Raw genomic sequence first — 22,798 nt, forward strand, 5'->3', positions numbered from 1 at the left:
GTGTTTCACATTAAAGTGAAGTGATTCAAAATCATAAGGTCCACCTTTTCCATGGAGTTGATTGTACTAAGAATGTGAGCCCTAAAGTAATTCATTTCACATGATTTCTCATTAAAAGGTAAGAGCAGCTGACTCCAGTTTCAGGAGAGACTTGAATCCAAACGTATAATAAAACCTACCCTCTCTTATGTGTGCATTATTGTGGGAGCTCAATTGTACATGGACAGAGTTAAGCAGGGTTTGAATTACGGGGATGTCAGGGGGCCTCAGACCCTTCTTTGTTCTGTACAAGGTATAGGTAAGATGGGGTGGGAATGCAGACTATAGAGAACATCTCCGTAACCTGTTATACCAGATGCATGTGAAGAATACTGTTTCTGCAGCATTCAGATCTTTACGGGCATTAATTTGGCTTGGATACAGAACTGTAATTTTTGGTCACTCTTTTGCCTTAGTTTGAAATGGCATTTTCTTTGTTTTCAGAAACTAATTTGAAAGGTATTTTATTGCTGTATGTAGATCTCAGGGCTATAATTTCATCTGCCTCATTTTTTCCTAACTTCCAGGACAGCCAGCAGGGTTTTCTATTCCACATAGTGCCTACAATTTGGGATGCATAATTTATGAGTTTAAGTTTACCTTCATGTTCCAGTTTTAGACCTTTAACCTAGCAATAGATTTCGTTTTTATTATCCATATCAACAGGTTATTAATATAATATGGAGCTATCACCAAGTGCACACCAGATCTTATTGAAACAACTTATCTTGCTTTACTTTCATAATTGGCACAACTAAAACTGTGGATTTACCAAGCTGGTGTTTGGTCTTACAATCAGAATGCAGATTCAAGCATGCTCTTGACTTGGAAGGGTCATTATTTACATCAGGTTAACTGGATTTTTTATTATTATGCCCAAAATGGGGCTAAGTTCAGAGGCAATTAGTGTATGCTTGAGAGTTTGAGTATAAAGTAGCCTTAACTCGGTGTAACTTAAATACAAGTAACAGAAAGATGGCACAAATTTACAAAGGAAAAGATGACATACCCTCAAGCCCCATTAGTCATTTTTCCTGCCACGTTCTTGTCTTTCAGCCTCTGGGGTCAAGTTCAAATGTGATTTATAAACAAGAAGTTAGATTCCAGCATGCTTAGCTATACTTAAGTAAGTTCAGTCTAATAGCAAATGAATCTCCCAGCAGTCTGAGGAAGGAGACTTTAATAAAAGTCCCATTACAGATTTATTATCTCTTGTCATCCTGCTGCAGAGGTGTTTCCCCCAATCATGGGGGAAAAAGTGAAGATGTTTCCAAATGCTGTAAATCACAATAAATCTAAACTTAACACAGACCATAAAATAGATGGTACTTGTCTTACCAGCAGCTCCTCCCCACTTTTTTAGAAGAATGCTACCTAGCTACCAAAACTGAGTCTGAAGGCCCCAAGAATGGTCTCTCCCCAGGGCAAGGAACAGTGCATAAGCCAGAGAGACGTCCTTCTAGGATCCAGTCCAACTAGGATAGTGAGTAGTGATGGACAAGACACTTTTCTCCAGATGATGGAGGGAAGGACTGTTTGCACCTGGAATACCAATAGATAACCATAAAGTGGACTGATCTCTCATTTGGTAATTTTTTTTTGTATTATTATTATTATGTTTTACTTTGCAGTATAAAGAATATTTTTGTTGAATTTCACTTTTGTTGGCGTTGCAGAGATATAATTTAAGCATTTCTATTCTATTTAATTTCAAGACATTAGTATCTGTATATCAGTGTTGGATGTTGTCTTAATTAAATCCTTTGTATCGTCACAATTTAACAATTAATTGCACTTTTTGTTCACTTTTTAGTGTAGAGTTGGATTTTAAGCAGCAAGAAGACAAGCTACAGCCAGTTCTGAGAAAACTTCATCCTATCGAGGAAACTCAGGTTGCACCTTTGCCTTACACTCAGGAGAGTTACTCCTCAACTCCCAAGCAAAAATCCAAAACTGAATCAAAAAAGCATGGAAGATGGAAACTCTGGTTTCTTTAAATAAAGTCCACTAGACCTGGAATTTAAGGCCTTCTTTGAAACATATTTGGAATTCAGTTATTCATATCAAAAAGGGATCTTGGTAAATTGATTAGTGTATTCAGCCAGTGTTATTCTGATTATTATGGGCAGCATTCAGTTCTCAACGTATGTACCAAAAAGGCCTTTGTACCTATAAATTAACATTCAGGAGCAAGGCATTAAATCATACCTTGCCAGCTTCTATTTGCAGTTCACCTACGTGGGATGTAAAATTTAAATAAAAATCTGTATAGAAAAAGATGGCTAGTAAAACCATTCCCCCCAAGTTAGATCTGAAAGAATCACATTTCAACCTGTTAAACAGCAGGCTGTCATCCTGTACACGGATAAATATCACTATTGATTTTCAAGCCTTTTTGAGTTTTTTTTTGCTTTGCCTGTTTCGTTTTTGCTTTTAAAATATCAGTGAAAAGAACAGCAAGCCTTATGTTTGCAATGATCTTCAATTTTACATATACATGGGGATTGGGGGAGTGCAATTTTTAGCACATAATGTCCTGGAGAAAGCACAATTTTTCAAATGGTCCAAGACCATAAATAATCTCTAAGATGTGACTATGTATATTTGCCTTCATGTACTGTAGACTTAAATCAAGTTATGACATCTCAGCATCACATATTGACACCTCTAATTTAATGTCATGTTCATTGCCAGACTTATGACACGTTTACTGCTCATTTCCAAAGGGCGAGCAGCCAGAACCACCCAAAGTCAGGACATGCCTTTAATCACTGCAAGTTGACAGGGTCAAAGCTATGGGACACCAAGCTTTCTTAGATCTCATTTTTAATCTTTTGGTACCCAAAGGCCAAAATGATACATTCTGGCACAGAATTTGAAAACAAGATGGATAATATTACATTACAAATAGTTGGCATTTGCCACAATTCAGTATCTTTTTGTAATTCAGTCTTCTGAAAACTGTATAGTATTGTAGAGGGAGTGAGAAATTTTGTAGTATGCATTATGCTTTCTAATGAGTTGAGAAGGACCTTGCAATTTTAAAAGCTACTTATTTAGCTTAGCTTCTAAGGTGGGTTTCCAGACCAACATAGTATCATTTATATTTAAATAATATATTAATCGTACTTGCTAACCAACACACTTAGGGAAAAGCTGTGAATCAAATTTTTCTTAGACTTTTTAAAAACAAGAACACTTTAAATCTGCTCTGTTACACACTGCAGTCTTTCTTTGAATATTTACTACTGTAATTACTATGCCCTAATCTAGAATGACTGTTTGTGGAAAAATTCTTGTAATGGTAGGGAGTTGAAATCTTATTGCTCTTTTTTGTCAAATAATTTAAGTAGTGCAGTCATGTGACAAACTGGTTTACAAGCTATTGGTTCTGCAACTTCATATCCCAGTGCTTCATTCAGACATATTTTTTTCAGTCTTTAGATGCAGCAAAAAGGTAGAAGAAATGAATCCCTACCAGAGGCGTCTTCACCTACTTAATAAACCTTGAGGAGTCTATATTTATACTATTTTCCCTTATCTCTACATCAAATCCATTTTAAGTACTATTAGTTCTACAAGAAACCTGAGGCAAATGATTTGATCTTTGTCTTGAAAAAAAACATTAGAAAGTTAATGTAAGAACATACAATATATGTGAAACTGTTTATGTCCACTTAAAAAAAATCTATTTCAAAATGTATGCTTTAATGAACAACTCACCTTTGTAGTAAATTTCAAGAGGGCTACAAAACCTTGTACATAAACAAACAATATACTAAAATATTTTTGTGAAAGATAAAGGATGAGAAAGGTGATCCTGCGCCATGAAGGAAGTGCAATTGTTTCATGTGGAAAAAATGTGTTTCATGTATTTTATACCGTTTTTAATTAAAGTTATAAAACTGTTTACAAGATAACCCACCTTACATGTTTTAAAAATTCCAGATATTTCAGAGCATTAAATGTGTATATAGAGATATTTTTTTTCCTAAAGAGAACGAAAATCCTCAAATATGGGCATAAATAGGAAAAACAGAAAGTATTTAATATTTTACAACAGTGATAAACTACAAGTTACAGCCTCACACATACAAAGGAAATAGAGATGTTGAGTGTATTAAGAAAGAAAGAAAGATAACTCAAACATCTCACAACTAGGATTATGTACAAAATAGTTAGTGTCCACTAATTTGCAACATTTCCCACAAATCCATTGTAAATCTCTTGCAGGCAAGGACTGATACAAAAAAACCTCTTTGAAATGTTTTTTATGCTTGGTTACTGTGCCATACACAAACTAGTGTTATACAAGCATTCAAAAGGAAAAAGAAGAATTCATGGCTGAAATATTTAAGAAGTAAATGTGAACATTATCACAGTGTTCTGTACATGTTCAGACTATTTTCTTAAACAAGTTGCAAATTTTTAATTTTTTACATTTTTTTAAAAATGAAAAAGCTAACATGCATAGTCTTGCTTAAAATTACGTATTGTGTTATATCGTACCATACAATGTAATTTGTAATAAAATGTTTTTGCAAGTGTGTAAAATGTATCATATTGTATTACATTCAGGATCACTCAGGCTCAATTTAGATGAGAAGATATTTTGATTCTTTCTAACTTTTAGTTACATAGGACATTTGAATGACACAGAACTACTTCCATCTCAATGCAAGACATTATAAAATACAGGTATGAGATTATAACAAAGGAAACTCATCAGCGCTGTTAACATGCTAGGGTGCATATTTTTGCTGCTAAACTCATTGCCAATTTCATGCACTCTCAGACACTAATTTACTATGTGCATTTCTCCCATATCATGTTTTAATAACTTTCTAATTAATAAGTACTGCAGTAATGTTTACATTACTTCCTGTTTTCATACTACAATGGACAATGTTTTCCAAGTACTGCATAATTCCCATTAAGTAAAAATGACATTCCTTTGTCTTTAGATTATTAGGACACACATGTAAGTATTACTTGCTTTCTTAAAATTAATCACTGTAAAAATATTTGAAAATTAGGATAAAATGAAAAAAATCATGATTAAAATTGGAAAAACACACCAAAAATACAAACTGTTTTCTTCTTCTTGCTTCAGATGCTGCAAAATAACTGCCTATGCATTCTTTAATTTCATTCAGTGTTTTAATGGTGCATTACATAAAAAAGGAAGATAAATTTTTCACATGCATTTTAAAAGCAAGCAAGCTGTCAAAACTGCATTATTTCAACTGCATTTGTGTAACAGCACACAGCATGTACTACTGTGTGAATTTGGTAACGATGATTGCCACTAATAATATAAAAGCAGTATGTACATAGCTCTGCTAGACTAGGATAAAGCAGAAGGCTTGAAGCATTTCTTAGCATTATTTCAGCACCAATAAAGTATGACTGCAGCCTATTTAAATTAATTGGAACTGCTGAAAATATGCTGCCAATTATTTAGGTGAATGCAGTCTGCGGTGATAAAAAATGGGTATGGCCTATACTGTACCAATTTGCTGCATTCATGATGTTATTCACTCTACAGTACATAAAAAGGTTGATAGTAATGATGGAACAAAAATCATAATAATTATTCAATACCGCTCTTAATTTTTACAACAATAACTTGCAGCAACCAATCTGAAATCTGTCTGAGTGGGAAAATGTAAATGGTGCCACATGCAAGTACTGTTTTTCACACTGTAACAGCCTAATATAGACAGTGACACTACAGACTTTCAGCTTAAGAATTTTGAGCTCACTGCACATTGTCATTCACAGAGTTTAAGATCAGAAGACTAGAATGCAGATAACCTTGCACTGAGGCCAATCAGTAACTTGTTTCACTATCGCATGTTCTCAGCAAAGGCATCACTACTTGAAGACTCAGGAGAAGGAGAATCTACTCTAGCAATATGTTCAACCATTTAATCTTCATTGTTAAAAAACTGAGCAATATTTCTCAGTGAAATCATTTAGCCTTCCCTTCCAGTCCTTTGTTCTTATCATTCTTTTTTCCACCATAGGTTAATGCAGTCCTTTAGTACTGTATTTCCCTGCCAGCATTGTCATCTTTTTTGGATTCACAATCCTAAACATGTACTAATAAAAGTCAATCCGATATGTTTGTCAACATGAAGACATCTCTCTACTCCATACATTAGTCTACTATCCACCATTTAGTAAAGTAACAGCTCATATATCTTACATCTTTTGCTATGCGGTATTTTTTTCAGCTCTCATTTTTGTGGTCTCTCTTTGGCACCTTCCCCAATTTTGCAACATTCATGTTCAAAAGTAAAATACTAGAACAATGCTGCAGAGTTCCAGTATCAGCAGTAGCACAAGATCATCACCCCACTCCTTTTCACTATTCCTTGTTCATACATTCATGCAGCACAATACCCCTTTTTACTAGAGCATTCCACCGGGAAGGTCACGTTGAATATGTTTGTCTACTATTAACCGCTACTGCTTTTTCAGAGTCATGGCTTTCCAGGATATGGTCTCCCACTCTGGAGATATGACCTGTAATCTTTGTTCCTAGACCTGTGACCTAGCATTAGGCTGCACAAAAACAGATTTCATTTGAATGCTGACAGCTTACCAAGATATTCACGTGGCTTTGTATGACTGCTGTTTACCAAAACAGTTGACCTCTAGAAAATGCTGTAAACAAATTGTGTTGCTCTTTCTGGTTTATTTGGGATTTTACGTTCTGTTTGGTTTTTTGAATAGTATTTGATCTGTTGACAGGTATGAAGTGTAACATACAAAGACACTTCTCAATAATATTTACAGGACAATCAAGGTCTACTTTTAATTTACGGCAGCCCATTTTTAAGGTACAATCAAAGGCAACTTCTTTCTGTAACCTTAAGTATAAAATAGTAAAATAAAATAATAGTGTGGGTAATGTAAGTATGAACAGAAGGAATAAAATGAGAAAACGCTGTAAGAAATGAGATATGATAAGATTTAAGCTGGAGACTGATACTGAATTCATTTATTATAAAAGACCATAGTTATCTTGAAAATCATTGTCCATTTCACATTCTAACAACAACTCAATTTTCTTCACCTCTGGGTGTCAAGGATAAATTGATACGAATTGCCTTTAGCTTTACCACACTGTAACTAATATTCACATTAGTTTAATCCTAATGTGTCAAATAAACTTTAAAAAAAAATCTGTGTAAAATGATGTTACTTCAGGAGGAAATATCCCAAACTAGTCAGTGTGGTAAAATTAATTGCTGTTTTAAATTAGAAATTACACTTTGTATGGTAGAGTATCTAACTTCACAACTTTCAATTAAAAGAGCCGATTAAGCGAATAGACTGTGCTTGCATCCAAGCTAAAAGAAACCAATACCATTATGTTCTTCTGCATATGAAGCAGCACATTTCTTATAAATCGCCCAGGCTAAAACAAACAAGTCATTATCATGAATAATAACTTGAGCACAAACAACAATTCTTTTGCTTATATTCACCAGGATGCAATCAACCTAATCTTAATCTTGCCCTTTAGGAATGTAGATAAAACACACTATAGACTATTTTTATCTATCTGTAAAATTTATGGCTGCTGACAGATATGGGAAAAAGAAAAAAAGATTTACCAGAAGAGGAATCGCATCAGTTTGACCCAGTTTGCCGAGAGTCTGTATAGCTCCCACACTTCAGGGGGAGCTTTTTGGCGCTTTTATCTAATAGCTGATTGAATCAGCTATTAGAGAAAAGTGCCCAAAGCCCTGCTAAAGCACACGAACTATACAGACACTGGCCAAGCCAGGTCAAACAGATGCAATTCCTCTTCTGGGCATGTGCTGCACTTGGCACAGGGGGTACACCAAGCTGACAGTAAAGCACTGCTTTGTGTTTTCCAAGTCTGTAATCAATTTGTAAGCAGCCCAAACTGATAAAACAGACAATTCAAGAATAAGCTAACTGAATTTCAAGTATACAAGCCAAAATCTTCTACTGAGCCTTTTCAACACTAGTGGGACAAAGTGAACATGTAATTTGACCAGGGACCCGGAGAGATATATATAAAGTTTTTATGGGCTGGGAAGTTTGCAGTGGTTGTAACACTAAGACTTAATTATATAGGAAATCTTCAGAATTCCTTGACCCACACACCGCTTCCTCCCCTCCCATTTCCACCACTGAATTGTCCCTGGAAATCACTGCTGATGTCTAATTTCGTCCACGTAGACCTCTGGGTAGTAAGTTTAGTTCTCTGCTGAAGTTTCTTCCATCTTTACTATACACGTGGAAAAAAAACAATACTGGCAGAAAAGTAGAGTAACAAACCAAATTTAAACTTTAAAGCAAAAGTGAGAGGTATAAAAGCATGTCTAAAACGAAACAGGTTAATGCCCATTTTTTTCAGTCCGTGACTCAAAGCTTTCTTTTTCTTTTCTTTTTTTTAAACATTTTAAAGTTTCAAATTCAACACCAATGGTTTTTTTTTCTCTTTAAAACATATCACTATACTCATCTGTCAACTGCAAGTTTGTAGCTTACACATTCTAGCAGTGTACCTCATATGCTGGAGATCAATGTATGCGACCATTTTGTAAAAAAACAATCGTTTACTGTCAGTATTAATCTCAAAAATATTTGATAACAGCCATAACCATAATAAAGATTTTAAACCTGATCATTATCTTAAAAGAATGAGGAAATGTACCATTCGAATACTCATAAATTCTCAAGTAAGTTTAAAGCAAAACCGAGTATTACTTTATTTAAAATTTGTTAACTCATTTTTGAGTTACATATCTTCTTGAAAGAGCAAAATTATATGCACTACTTTCTTGTTATATTAATGCTCTCTGTCCTGTTGCTTGAAGACACTGCTTAAAAATATGGACATAAATTTACTACCCGTGTTTCAAAGCAACTGCATTCTATCTTGAATAGCTGAGTTCAGTCATAATCCCCCTTCATATCCAAAACACAAAGTTCTCAAGAACACGTGCACCTGGGCATGGTGTGGATAGAGAACACACTCTTTAAATTAAAAAATGTGTAGAGAATATAAACTATGTATATTAAAGGCACTATTTGTAACAAAAATTATACATGACAATACTGTCTTACATTCCTATACGCAGGCTTTAAATACGCCACAGTTTTTGCTTCCCCAGCAATCAGTGGCAAATGGCCTGGGCAGTGGGGCTCCTCTGCCAATCAGGTGGGGGAGGGGCAAGCAGCAAAATGGAAAACATTAAAAGCAGCCACTGTGGGGGGCACTTCCGGCACTATTTACAGAAATCCCTCCCCGTGACTTGTTACCCTAGTGGGGTTACAAGTTGTGGGTTTATGCTGCCTTACTCTTTTCAGATGGAAGCCAACTACAAGCAACTGATCAAACATGAAATTCCTTTGCCAGCATTAGAGAGGCTCACATAAGGAGTACTCATTTGACTGAATGTTTGCTGTGTCAAACTGGTATCTTAATTAAAGCATATTGTCCTGTTCTAAAGGAGTAGTCAGCATTATTGCAAATCTTCCAATATCTTTGCATAAGGTCATTTTATATTAATATGTATTGCACTGACAGTTTTTTAAAATATTAAGTGAATTCCCCAAGATAAGAAAATATTTGAACTAAAATACCTATATAGTCTTGGGTAAAAAATAAATTATATGTTCTTACAGACAGTATTTTTAAAAAAGCCATAACCCAAATTACCCCTTTACAAAGTCTTTTGCCTAGAATCTGTTTTTAACTCCTGCTTGCTCCACTATGATCTATTCTTTAATCTGAATTCTAGATGCAACAATGCTATCTGTGACAAAAACAGATAATACATAATTCTCGATCTGATGCTGATCCATGAAGAGTAAGGTTATACATATCAAGTACTAATTGCATTTTATTTTTACCATGTTGTTGACACGGTAAGAGTGAATTGTTATTGGTTGATTAGTGAAACTTTCAGAAATACACTGAATTTTAAATGGTAAAGTGTCCCCTTAAAAACTCGCAGTGCTGTTAACTTTCATAAAATAATTATAGCATTTTTAATCTAATACTTTCAAGCTATTCACATTCAGTGGGTATAATACAGTTATACACAGTTAAAATACATACGTATATGGAAAAAAACTTCAAAATATAATTCACGGCACCAAAGAAGGGGGATGAGCTAACTAGTGCTAAGTTTTTTCTATTCTGCTTTGGGTGAATAGAAGTACCTGAAGACAGTTCCTATGTGCCCAATCTACTCATAAGGTTATGCATAAATAAAAAGAGGTGAAGAATAAAGTTATGGAACGTATAACTTATTACATACAAAATTCACACCTAATGACTTCCTTCTGCCCTCATATTTCAACATTAAATGTTCTTTCTGTAAAACATATTGCTTCATATTAGTTACTTTAATATTATTCCTCATCATCTCTTACCAGTTGTTTTGATAACACAAATGTTTAAGAGACAGCATGCTTGAAAGTAGTTGACAAGATGGCAGGCAGGTAGTTAGACAGGCAAGAGAAAGGGAAGGTGTTATCATGCTTAGGGATAACAAGCACCATTCAGATGAAGAGTGAAGGACAAGAGCGAGAATAGATAGGATCAAGAGGATAGTTTGAGGGGCCAGAGACAGGAAGTAAAAAGAGTGAGATGTCACAGAGAAGAATTAGGGGAAGAAGATAAATAGAAGAAAAGAGGTTAATGCAGTACACAGTCAATTTTGATTTTTTTAATAAATAACATAATCCAGCCTGGAGAAGGAAGTTTAAGAAGCGACTCAAAGGCAGAAGAGTGCCTGTGCACACTGGTGGAATGCATTTCACGATCTCTCTCAATTTGTCTCTCTGAAGTTGCTAATAAAATAATTATTCCAGAATTGATACACATCTTTAAATGAATGCATCTGTTAAATGCATGCTTAGATGTAAATTACATGCATTTTCATCTACGCTGCAAATCATCCTATATTTGGGATAATGGATAAAGGTTTTTAGAAAAATTAAGGGATGCGCGCGCGTGAGCGCACACACACACACACACACACACACTTCCGTTTAGCACAGCTTCACTGAAGTCAAGACTGACGTCTGTCCCAAAACATATAAATGGCTTAGTAAGCAAAATAGTAATATTATGTTTGCTTGTTATTAATTTTTAACCGATAATATATAAAAAATTAACCAATTGTTAACTAAAACGTTAGCCCTCTTCAAGAGTTAAACTCCTCCACTGCTAAGATATAAAAATATACTCTCCAATGTTATACATTATTTTCAAATGACTATTATTTGTAAGGACTTGTGGGAGCAGTCTTTGCTTCAGTATACAAACAGTAAATTTGACAGCTGTCTACATAATTGTAGCATCTGTGTCATAAATAATTATTTAAAAGTAATTCAAGGAAATATTTGTCAAATCAAATGACTGACGTCAGCCAAAGGTTTTTATTTTTAAAAAAATCAACTAGTTAATAACCTGTAACTGCAAAAACAAATTATTTTTAGTTAATATATACCCACTAAATCTGATTCATCATTTGGTCACTAGCACTTCAAAAAGGATTTTTCTTCCCCTATTGTAAGACACAGATAAATTATAAGCGAACACTTTACAGTTTACTGAACACAGAAGACAGTTAAAGAAAGCTTTGATTGCTTTCTACCACCAGGGATTTAAATCCTATTACAGGGGGTGAAAGCAGTTGTGATAAAGATATTTTTAAGTTTACGTCAGGAGACACTTACAATGAGCTCCGAATCGCGTCCCATGGAAATTACTGTTCTATTTACTGTCCTCAATAGCTTTTCCATGATTATCTGGACGTGTCGCTGTGTTGGTCCCTGGGGAAGAGGGATAAACTAGTGGAAATTATGGCCAAAAGACAACCAGTACAACTCAAGTATTGATGTTTGTCATTAAATCCATCTATACTGCAAAACCGAAATCAATTGTAATGCAATTCTACTGCTCAGCAAGATGAAAATGGTCTTTGCTAAAAGCAAAGACTGCACAAAGACTTTTTATTAATTACTGCCTGCTACTGATAAAGCTAATTACATAATTATAGTTATTAAATGAAAAGTAAATCTTTGGAGATACTGCAATGCTTATAATTCTAGGTTAGTCGACAATTTAGTTTTTCTGAAGAGATTTTCTTCACCGTTTAAACCCAAATGTCACTGACCAAAATAAACCTGGCATTTTTAATAATACTATATCACAAACTGAACAATTTATATAAAGCTTTTCAGGCTGCTTCTCAATTGTTTCAATTATATTCTGGTATTAAAAGAGCAGTGTTCACTGGAAATCCTCTTTGTGTACAAGTCTGAGAAACATTTACCAAGCTTGTGCAGGAGCGAACGTATTGGGCAAATATGAGGAGGTAAGCATGACCCCACCTCACACCTCGTACTGTAAACATATTTCTTAAAAGCCAATTCCCTTCAATCTTGTTCCTATTGCATCTTTAGGGGCAATTCTGTGGTTGTCAATTTCAAAACGTCTCGCCAGAAAATTCTCTAAATAAGATGATGCCCTACAGTCTGCTGCTGGCCAGCTGTACAAACATGCTAGTGAATAGAAAATTTTTTTAAGAATAAGAGGAAAAAATAACCCTGAGTTTACCAGATTGATTTCTTCTACAATCCCTCATCTGCATGTCTGAAAAGCACTCTTCTTCTCCAGCACATGCATGTATGTATAACTACCGTACCTTTTGAAACCTCCTCATTGCTAACAAGTTGGGACTTTGGGTGGTTATAAGACCTACAGTATCTCCAAAAAAAGAATGCTATTCTCTCCTCTTCTCTGCCTCATCATCTTCTCCACTTTGACTCTCTCTTTCTCTCTCTGCTTCTCCTACGTTCTTCTCCACGTCTCCCTTTCTCATTTCAGCATCCTCTGCCATTTTCTTGCTGCAAATCTCTGTAATTTCTGCTCCTTTTCTTTGCATTTTCTCCATCTGATTTTGCCTGCAATCATGTTCCAGCACCTCAAACAAACACTCTCATCCAACTCTTGGCTACCACTTTTTCGTCAGAAGCGGCCAACACCCAGCACCCCTCTCTAGGGGGCTACTCTCAGCAAATGAGCTCAGTACAGTTAGAAGCTGGTAATCACTGCTGAGAGGATCGCAGCCATTGAGGAGCTGGAAGGGGCTACCCAGGGTATCACAAGGGAAGCAGCACTCTTTTTCTCTCTTAAAGGCTGCTTACTCAACTGCCTAGGACTGGTTTGAAAAATGTCAGCACTCTGCTGGCTAAATCGGACTATGGTAAGCTATGCCATTCATATACAGGATTGCAAGCTCAAGCTGCATAACACTAGCCTAAATAGAGTAAACAGCCGTAAAAGTCCTCTAAGTTCCCCAACAAATTATAGCTGTGCATAGTCATTCTCCAGTTAGGAAAATAGACAGGTATGCAACTCATCTCAGGCCACTGCGTAACTGAGGGGGAAAAAATCCGTTTTATATATAGAACCTTATCGTGCTTTTGTATGCTGAATGGAGAGGATGATTCCATCTCATTATAATACTCGCATTACATCATAGTGTGAGTTTGGAAACAAAAGGTTTGGTTTTATTACTGATTTGACAGAAGAGTTACCTACTTCCCACAGATGGCTTTTAAAAGGAATGAATAACCTATACATATTTCTGAACATTTTAAATTCCTTATAAATTATGAATTCACTCAAACCAGCATTCTAAATTTTCCCATAATTTCGGCAAGTCCTGTTACTAAGGAAATCTTTTTTTCCCCCTGTTCTTCCACAGAAAGACTAACAAGAGGTTATTTCTCCCTGTAGGGAAATTTCAACTACAATACTTCAGACAGTGCTGTCTATTCATCAGCTAAATACAGTACAAGCTTGCATTCACATGGGACTAAAACATGGCCTATCAGGCCAGCATCAATGCAGTGGAGAGGTTCAAGCGTTCATGTTTCAAGTCCATCCAACAATCCCCACCTGGCAGAGGCTGGAAGTGCCGCATGGGAAGGAGGTTCAATTTCTGTGATTTATCATGCTTACTACTTGTGGTCAGACCAATGTCTGGTGTATTGCTACTAGATGAGCCCCAGAAGGAACCATATTCCATTTACCTTGGCCAAGCCAAGTTCTGTAAGAGAAAAACTTTGGTACCCAGGAGAAATATGGTGAGAAGATATATGCAAGATATCATCTCTTTGCCACCACACCTTCCCCACCATCCCCACCCCCACCCACCCCCAAAAAAAGAGTTTAAGAAAAGGGGAGAACTTAAAATAAAAATAACTCTTGTGGTAACTAAACCCATCACCAACTTTGCTTTATGTTTACTTCTACCACTCACACAGTACACTCCACTTAAGTGTTAATTGGTATAAACATGAGTTACTAACCACATCTTTCCTGTAAAGCACTTCCAGGATGTTACTAAGCAATTGGCAGCAAGCTTCCAAGTCTTCCTGCCTTTCCAAATGATACTTCAGCTGATCTGTCATCATTGGCAGCAAGATCTCCCTGCAGTCTGCATATAAAACATAATATTATGTCTTAAACAGTTGCACAGTTTTTCACATAAAGCATTGCAAAAAAAAAAAGAGTTATTTCAAAAAACTTTCAGAAAAAAATTACTTTTCATACTAACAAGCCATATGAAAAATTGCAGAATAAAGTAAAAAAAAAATTTCATGAAAATTAAGCAACTGAAGCAAGTGAAAATTCTTTAGTATCTCTTATATATGACAATTATACAATTCACCTGCAAGTCTCAGGGGAGGGGGTGTTAATTAGAGCAGCTTTAAGAGCTGCTCTAATTGAAGTGTCCGAAGCATCGTGTTCACCACCATCCCTATGCTGAAAAATGGCAGTGAGATAACCAACTAAAACGTCAAACAAGCTTAAGTTAAAGCACCCCTGCCACCATTTTTCAGCTTGGGGATGCAGACACACATGATTCCGGACTCTGTTGGAGCATGGTAATTACCACAGTCCAGCAGATTTGGTTACAGTGTATTGCAGCAGCCTCAATGTACATGTATATGTACTTTTAGACTCTGGCACCTGGCTTCAAGGGAGCCAAATCACAATATGAGAGCTGAAACTTCTGCACTGTATTTACCTGAAGGCTATGTATCGTCACGACTCCATCACATCACTGCATGTTCATTTGCAATTAAAGGCCTACCCTGTAAGCAGCAAAGAACTAGATTCTAAAAGAACTGAATGGGTGAATTTATCTCCAGATAAATATTACCATCACAGGTTTCTATCGACAGGCAAGCACTAGCTATGGATCCTCCATTTTAGGTGCCTCCCAATATGTAAATAAGTAGTCCTACTAAGATGTTAACATAGCGTAAGGGTAGTCAAGACCACATTTAGGTGTTTAATGTGTACATGAAAAATTTAACAGGGAGTACAGGAAGATACTGTTTTATTTGAGAGAGGAAAAATACGCCTATATTACATAGGTTTTAATAAAATAACTTTTATAGCACCTTTTATTAGATAATCTTTAAGCAGTTTACACAACAAGAAGTGTTGCAACATTTCTACATGGTAAATGCAATATGCATATTTACTAGTCTTAAGATATGCAGTCCTAAAGCACATTCCCAGAATATCAACGAAAGAACATCCTTCCATTAATTAACAAGGAGGATTCAACACTACCTAACATGTTATTACGTGAATGAAGCAAGATTAAATTCTGAGCACCTTCAACTAACCAAAACTGAACATGGGCAAGTTTAGGGAGAAAAGAACCATATTTCATGCTACATTATTTTCACCGAAAGGGGCAAAAGGGAAATGTTGACATGCTGCTGGCAGGCACTTCGGAAAAACAACCATACTAGCTTGTCTTTTAAAGCCTCTAGGGTGAATCAATTATTAGTATCTTTACAAAGGCCTTTAATTAGAGGTTTCAAAATGTTTCTTCTCCCTGTTAAGCCCTACTACTAGGGAATGGTCAAAGATCAATCTACAAGCATGTGGAACACTAAAATTGCAACAACACCAGCTTTGAGTGCATTTGTCTGGAGCCCAGACTGATCAATAGAGAAGGTATTCAAGCTGATTTTGAGACAAGGAAAAAACTTAACTCATTGATTTGTCATACTGCTCCCATCTGAAGCTACAAAACTCAATACACAAGGCTAGGTCCTTTCAAATACCAAAGACTTGAGAAAATTTCTCAGTCATCATTTCAGTGATCCTGTCTTCCTAAGCATTAGCTTGTGAGCAAATAAACTCTGTGGTTTAAATCTTGAAGTTTATATAATATGGTAAGATAATCAAAGTGTTCAAGATGGCTTGGATGCTCTTTCGATCAAAGTACATTTCCAAAAAAAAAAAAGGGCGGGGGGGAGGGGACAGAGGAGTCAGCACAGAAAGAGCACCTCTGCTATTTGATCTGGCCTTAGCTAATATTCTAAGACTTCCTCAAACCTTTTTTTCAAATCCCTATACATGTTCCAATATCTGATCCTAAATGTTTGATATTTGGAATGATAATAATAACTAATTTTTAGAGATCAGAAATAAAGTGACACCAGCAACTTGTTTAAGTGTATTGAGCCTTACAAAGACAACTGGAAAACAACAGCAAAAGGTTCTACAATCACATTAACAAGGACTGAACACGGAGGGAAGACGATCCACTATAATGTTAACGAAGGTTCCTAGTTAAGAATGGGGACAATCTAGGTCAGTACTTAATGTATACTTTGCTTCAATCGTCTGTAATAATAAAGATGTAACTGAGGATAGTAGCATAGTTCCAAATGGGAATGAAGTAATAGGAACTACCACACCAGGAGCTGGATGAACATCATCCCGTAATACTGAATGAACTAAAATAGGATGGATTTTCAATGAATTAGTCAATTTGGGGATACTACCTTATCACTGGAGAACAGCAAACATGGTGTTCATATTCAAACAGAAGGAATAGTGATTCAGGCAATCAAAGACCACATAACTGGATTTTATATTATGCAATACCTTAGAACAGATACTGAAGGAAAAAATAATCATGAACATGGGGGTAGACAGAAAATGAGAAAAAAGGCAATACAGTTTTATTCAGTAGGATCATGTCAGACCAACTCTGTTTCAAGGCAAATAATTAGCTAAACTGGGAAAGCTGGGGATTAGTAGTGTAACTGTAAAGTAAATAAATGATAAACTGAAAAGGAGGCTACAACAGGTTATGTTGTAAAGTAAGTTAACAGATCGGAGAGGGGTTATTGGGGATGTTCCTTGGGCGCTACTCTTGAAATACATCCTGATCAATGTTTTTATTAGTGTGCTTGGTGAGACAACTACAAAAGCATGGTCATGAAATCTGCAAGTGACACAAAATTTGGGAATATATTATACGGGAAGAATTAGATAATCATGTAGAGTGAAGCAACATCTTTGCATTCATACCATCTATGATGTCAAATCGTACATCATGTGTATTCACCATTCACTAAAGAACTGGACATTGGCTACAGCTACAGCTGGGAGTTCGACTGGGTCTATTCCCATGCTTAGAAACATCGCAAGGACTTGACTGAAGGATCTTACACGTACACTGAAGGTCAAACTGATCACCAGATTTGTGATCAGGAAGAAATTATCCTCCAGGACACGCTGGACAGGGACCAAAGGGTTTTTCCCTTCCTCTGTCATGAGAAGCATGGCCCTTTCCCTGGGTTAACATATGGTCAGATAATTCTAAAAATTCCCTGACAGTACAGGCTACTGACTATTTTGGTGAGACTGTCTCTGTGGTTGGTTTTGACCAAAAATTCTATCCTGGACCTGAGAAAGTCTAACCAGAATCCTGAAAATGTCTACACTGTGAAAAAACAGGTTTTAGATGGAAGTAAGTTTTGGGAGGGCAACAGGGAGAAACTATTGAATACTTTGGGACTGATACATATGAACACCAACATTTTTCATTTATTGACAAAAATGTTGAAAGGACTTTCATTTTGTGGCAAAAATAAAACAAAACTTTAAAACCGCAAAAATAGAAAAGCTGTTTTCTGGCTAGACCTATAGACTACCAACAGTCCCACCAAAAAGCAGGTGGGAATCACAGATAGCACTTACAGCTACATTATTTTATATCCAGAACCACAATCTTCTAAAAGCATCCTTTCTACAAACCTAAACATTTTACTCAATAGTTCTAACAACTCTTCATAGCTTTCTTAAAAAGTACATAGCAGGAAAGCTTAACCCTCATCAAGCTGCCCATCACATACACCTTCCAACACTGATTAATGAATGACCTTGATAAATCTATAGTCTATAACATTATTCTCCTGCTCAAAAGCCAATTCTGAAGATAGCTCATAAGTATGATACCCAATGATTACAGACAACAATAATTCGACATCTGTTCATCCTCTGCTGCACAGGTCTAACCCACAATGATTAATGCCAGGGCAATGTGCGCTGAGAATAAAGTATTAATCTTTATAAAAGGATGCTCAGCAGGCATTATCAACTTATGAATAACTAAGCAAAATGTTTAATCATGGCAGTGATACAGGAACCATGTTAAAACAAAATGCATGTACTACAAAGAATCTGTCAGTTTAAAACATTCAGGTTTTTTCCAACACTGAGTAATGTGTTTTTTAATTTTTTGTTTGGTTACATTAAACAAGTGATCCATAAAGTACTGTTTCATAACCTGGCTCCCATCACATAGCTTTGAGATGAAGATTAACACTGTTAATGAGAATTAAACACTAAGCGCTCATATAAATGGTGCATGCTGTTGATTAATCTTCTATGGACAAGCAATTTTCTGATCAAGAAATACTTGATTTTCCCACCATCTAAAAAAATAGCACCCAAATAATTTGATACTTTCTTTTCCTTTACAAAATACTTTAAACTATAGAGAAATATAAACAGCTAAACTTTAATAGAAACAGATAAATTAGGGGCATTTAATATATAGCCCACAGGCTAGAACCAGCCCATGGAGCCCCACAAACTGGGCCCCAGTGCTGCCCCATTGACAACGTGCTGTGCTGGACCAGTCCATATTGCAGTGGTTAAGGTATGTGGGAGGCAGAGGGTGGTCCACACATCTGATCCAGCTTGTGGATCGGCCCTGCCCCACTCAGCTGGCTTTTCCTTCACCAGCCTCTTCCTCAAGTTCTAAGTTTAGCTTAAGTGCTTAACAGTAATTCTTCACTCTTCTTTCCAAAAAATGAGAACAAGCACCTATTTTAGAGAAAGGAAACTGAGATTTTCAAGGAAAATGAAGTAACTAGGTGCCTTATTCCTAATAAACTACAAAGGTAGTGGGGAGAAACCACATGCAGAGAAGAGCAGTCACCATGGCTGTGGTGGTAGTGTGGGCCAGACTGGAAGCAGCCCACCCTTGTAGCTAAGTTCCATTAAAGGAATTCTCCTGCTCTAGAATGTCACCAAACACCCTGCTCCTAACCACCCCGCTACTGGTCTCAGACAGGCTACTGGGCAAGACTGGTCTGACCCTAAGTAGCTATTTTTATATGCCTTTGTAATGGAAAAAGCATAGGACTCTAGCTTTAGAATAACTCTTGCAAAGCAGACAGAACATCATCCCTGTGCCAATTCCAAGGCAAAAACGTTCTGTCAAAAACTCCAATGAACTTCTCTAATAACCAAGACCAAATGACCTTTTCTATGCTCTGCCAGTAACTGTTTTATTATAACATAAGGTCCAAGACAAATGAAGGCAATTTAAGTGCTGTTCTTTCATGTGGGCAGGAAACAATGGTGGATATCATCATTTTCAAAGATTTTCATCTTTTGTACATGCCAAAGAAATACCAAGATGATCTAGAAGAAATCTAACCTATCAAGGCTGGGGGGGAAGGAGGAGGACATAAATGGAGATAAAAGATAGCAGTAGAGCCAACAAATTAGACATACAAAAGTAGCTTTCAGAAAGAACTCTGTAAATTGATAATGGTAATTTATAGCAGTGTGATTCTATTAGCAGGGGGATAATTTCCGGAAGAAAAAATTTTAAAAAATTCTTATTTTCTTAAAAGGTTATTTGAATATTCACTGTCTTAGAAGTTAGAAATATGATGCATATGCAATGCTGAATCAAGCTGATCAGAGTTTTGTGCTCTGCCTAGTGGTATTTGGAAATGAGCACAGGCTGTGAAGAAGGTGTCTTTGGAAGTAATTGATCAGAATTTGTATTTGTGTTGCAAATACCTGGCCATCACCAAAAAAACCAAACTTGCTCAACATTATTTGACTGTGTAGCTAATTTTAAGCATTGGTTGATCTCACTCCATTCAGTAGGAATTCTCCGTTTTGAATCACTGCAAGGACAAAAAGTAACAAAAAATAAATATTGTTCTGGAGGGAAATAAAAATAAATCATAGATTCTTGAGAGGGGGGAGAAAAAGTTCATTTTGTGCTCTAGGACTCTTAAAAGGGAACAAACTGCTTGTACTTAGAGCCTGACACACAAAGGATAAAATAAATGAACACATTCAAAGTTTGAGAATGTCCTATATCACTCTGTGTGAAGAAACAGGGATTGCAACACAAATAAAAATTCTGATCAATGATTTGGATGCATACAGGTATATATATTAATTCTTAAAAAGAATCTCATAGAAAAGCCTTCGACACTGTCTCTCACCCCATTCGCATTAAAAAATTAGGCGACTGTGGAGTTGATCACAGTTAGATGGGTCGCCAACTGGCTGGAGGGCCATACCCAGAGAGTGGTGGTGGATGGGTCATTTTCGACCTGGAGGGAGGTGGGCAGTGGGGTTCCACAGGGCTTGGTCCTCGGGCCCGCACTGTTCAACATCTTCATCAGCGATGTAGATGAAGGAGCGAATAGCACCTTGTTCACATTCGCAGATGATGCTAAGATGTGGGGGAAGGTGGGCATGCTAGAGGGGAGGGACAAGCTGCAATCACATATAGACAGGTTACAGAAGTGGGCGGATGAGAATAGGACGGGTTTTAACACTGACAAGTGCAGGGTACTGCACCTGGGGAGGAAGAACCAGCAGCACACCTACAGGCTGGGGAACTCCCCTCTCACCAGCACAGAGGCAGAAAAGGATCTTGGAGTCATTATTGACCGCCAATGTAGGGATGCGGTCAGGAAAGCTAATCGCAACCTGTCAAGCATCCACAGATCCATCACGAGCAGGTCCAAATATGTGATCCTCCCCGTCTATGCGACCTTGGTCAGGCCCCAGTTAGAGTACTGTGTCCAGTTCTGGGCACCGCACTTCAGGAAGGATGTGGACAACATTGAGAGGGTCAAGAGGAGGGCCACTCGCATGATCAGGGGGCAGGTCCTATGAGGATAGGCTATGGGATCTGAACCTGTTCTGCCTCCACAAGAGGAGGCTGAGAGGGGATCTGGTGGCCATCTATAAACTGGCTAAGGGAGACCAGCAGGCTATGGGAGAGTCCCTGTTTCCCTGAGCACTACTGGGAGTAACAAGAAACAACAGCCGTAAGCTGACAGAGAGCAGATTCAGGCTGGATATCAGGAGGCACTACTTCACAGTCAGAGCAGCTAAGATCTGGAACCAACTTCCAAGGGAAGTGGTGCTCACTCCTACCCTGGGGGTCTTTAAGAGGAGGCTAGACAGACACCTTGCTGGAGTCATCTGACACCAGCATCCTTTCCTGCTTGTGGCAGGAGGTCGGACTTAATGATCTGCTCTGGTCCCTTCTGACTAACTATGAAACTATGGTTGCCACACTAGATAAATATACGTAGTCTATTTATGGAAAAATAAGCTTATTCCAATTTTGGCAATTAATTGATGTTTTAGAGCAGGGGTAGCCAACCTGTGACATGTGCCACAAATGGCACAGCAGCCTGCGTGCATGTGTGGCACACAGCAAAGTGGGGAGGGGACAGGCAATACAACTACTTGTATGGTAAACACCAGAAAGCAGAGCAGCAGATCAGGCAGGGAACAAAGGGCAAGAAGCAAAAAGCAAAACAGCAGATCAGACAAGAGCACAGTGTAGGGAGCAGAAACCAGAGCAACGAGCCAGGCAGGGGAAGGGGATCAGAGTAGCACTCTGGAAGGGTGTAGGGCTAATTTGTGGTATACCTGTTAAAAAGGTTGGCCTCCACCGGTTTAGAGCAAGGGTTTTCAAAATTTTTAAATAAGTGTACCCCTAGCAGCCCCCTTTTTAATAAGTATACCCCTGGTTGGAGCAGCCGGATGCTGAGCGGGGAGGCAGAAATCAGGAAGCAGCCGGACACCAAGCAGAGGCAAACAGTGGAGCGGTGGTAGTGCAGCGTCTGTGCGGCCCTGCTCTTGCCCCCACCCAGCCCTGCTCCTGTGAGGCAGTGGCATGGGGTAGCAGCACTCTGTTCCTGTCTACCCCCACATACCCCCTGGGACCTTTCAAAGTACCCACAGGGGTACACATACCCCTGGTTGAAAACCCCTGATTTAGACAATGCCCAGCCCTTCTTCTGTTACTAAAATGATCCATCTTCAAATGATCTAAAAAATGGGAGGCAGCAGAGGTGGGGCGATCTCTGCAAGTCTTATCAAACTTATATTTCCCAGGCATTCTGTTTTGCTATACTCGTGATGACTTCAAAAATACAACTTTCCCTATTCTCTAAAGGCATGGCATTAAAGGGCATTTTTCCCCCAAAATGAAAAGTGTTTTGATGAAGTGGTTCTCAATTTTCTGCACATCGTATTCTTTTTGTGCATTTTAATATCTTATACTGTATATGGGCTTTTGGAAGAATA

The 22,798-nt window shown here is 37.4% G+C and overlaps 2 protein-coding genes across 4 annotated transcripts in view; one reads left to right on the forward strand and one right to left on the reverse strand.

The window, feature by feature from the left end:
• INSYN2A (inhibitory synaptic factor 2A) overlaps positions 1-11,770 on the forward strand; it is a 71,126-nt gene extending 59,356 nt beyond the window's left edge. For both annotated transcript variants that reach the window (XM_090058393.1, XM_090058394.1), the window contains one exon: positions 1,853-11,770. In XM_090058393.1, coding sequence (XP_089914519.1) covers positions 1,853-2,036 — 184 coding nt within the window. In that variant the 3' untranslated portion in view covers positions 2,037-11,770. The remainder of the gene's footprint in view (positions 1-1,852) is intronic.
• DOCK1 (dedicator of cytokinesis 1) overlaps positions 1-22,798 on the reverse strand; it is a 553,358-nt gene that overhangs the window by 359,959 nt on the left and 170,601 nt on the right. For both annotated transcript variants that reach the window (XM_090058391.1, XM_090058392.1), the window contains exons 26-27: positions 14,422-14,549; positions 11,779-11,874 (exon numbers count right to left, since the gene is read on the reverse strand). In XM_090058391.1, coding sequence (XP_089914517.1) covers positions 11,779-11,874; positions 14,422-14,549 — 224 coding nt within the window. The remainder of the gene's footprint in view (positions 1-11,778; positions 11,875-14,421; positions 14,550-22,798) is intronic.

Source organism: Crocodylus siamensis, chromosome 7 (genome assembly GCF_052110815.1).
Source record: "Crocodylus siamensis isolate JL-2025a chromosome 7, ASM5211081v1, whole genome shotgun sequence".
NCBI classification, from domain to species: Eukaryota; Metazoa; Chordata; order Crocodylia; family Crocodylidae; genus Crocodylus; species Crocodylus siamensis.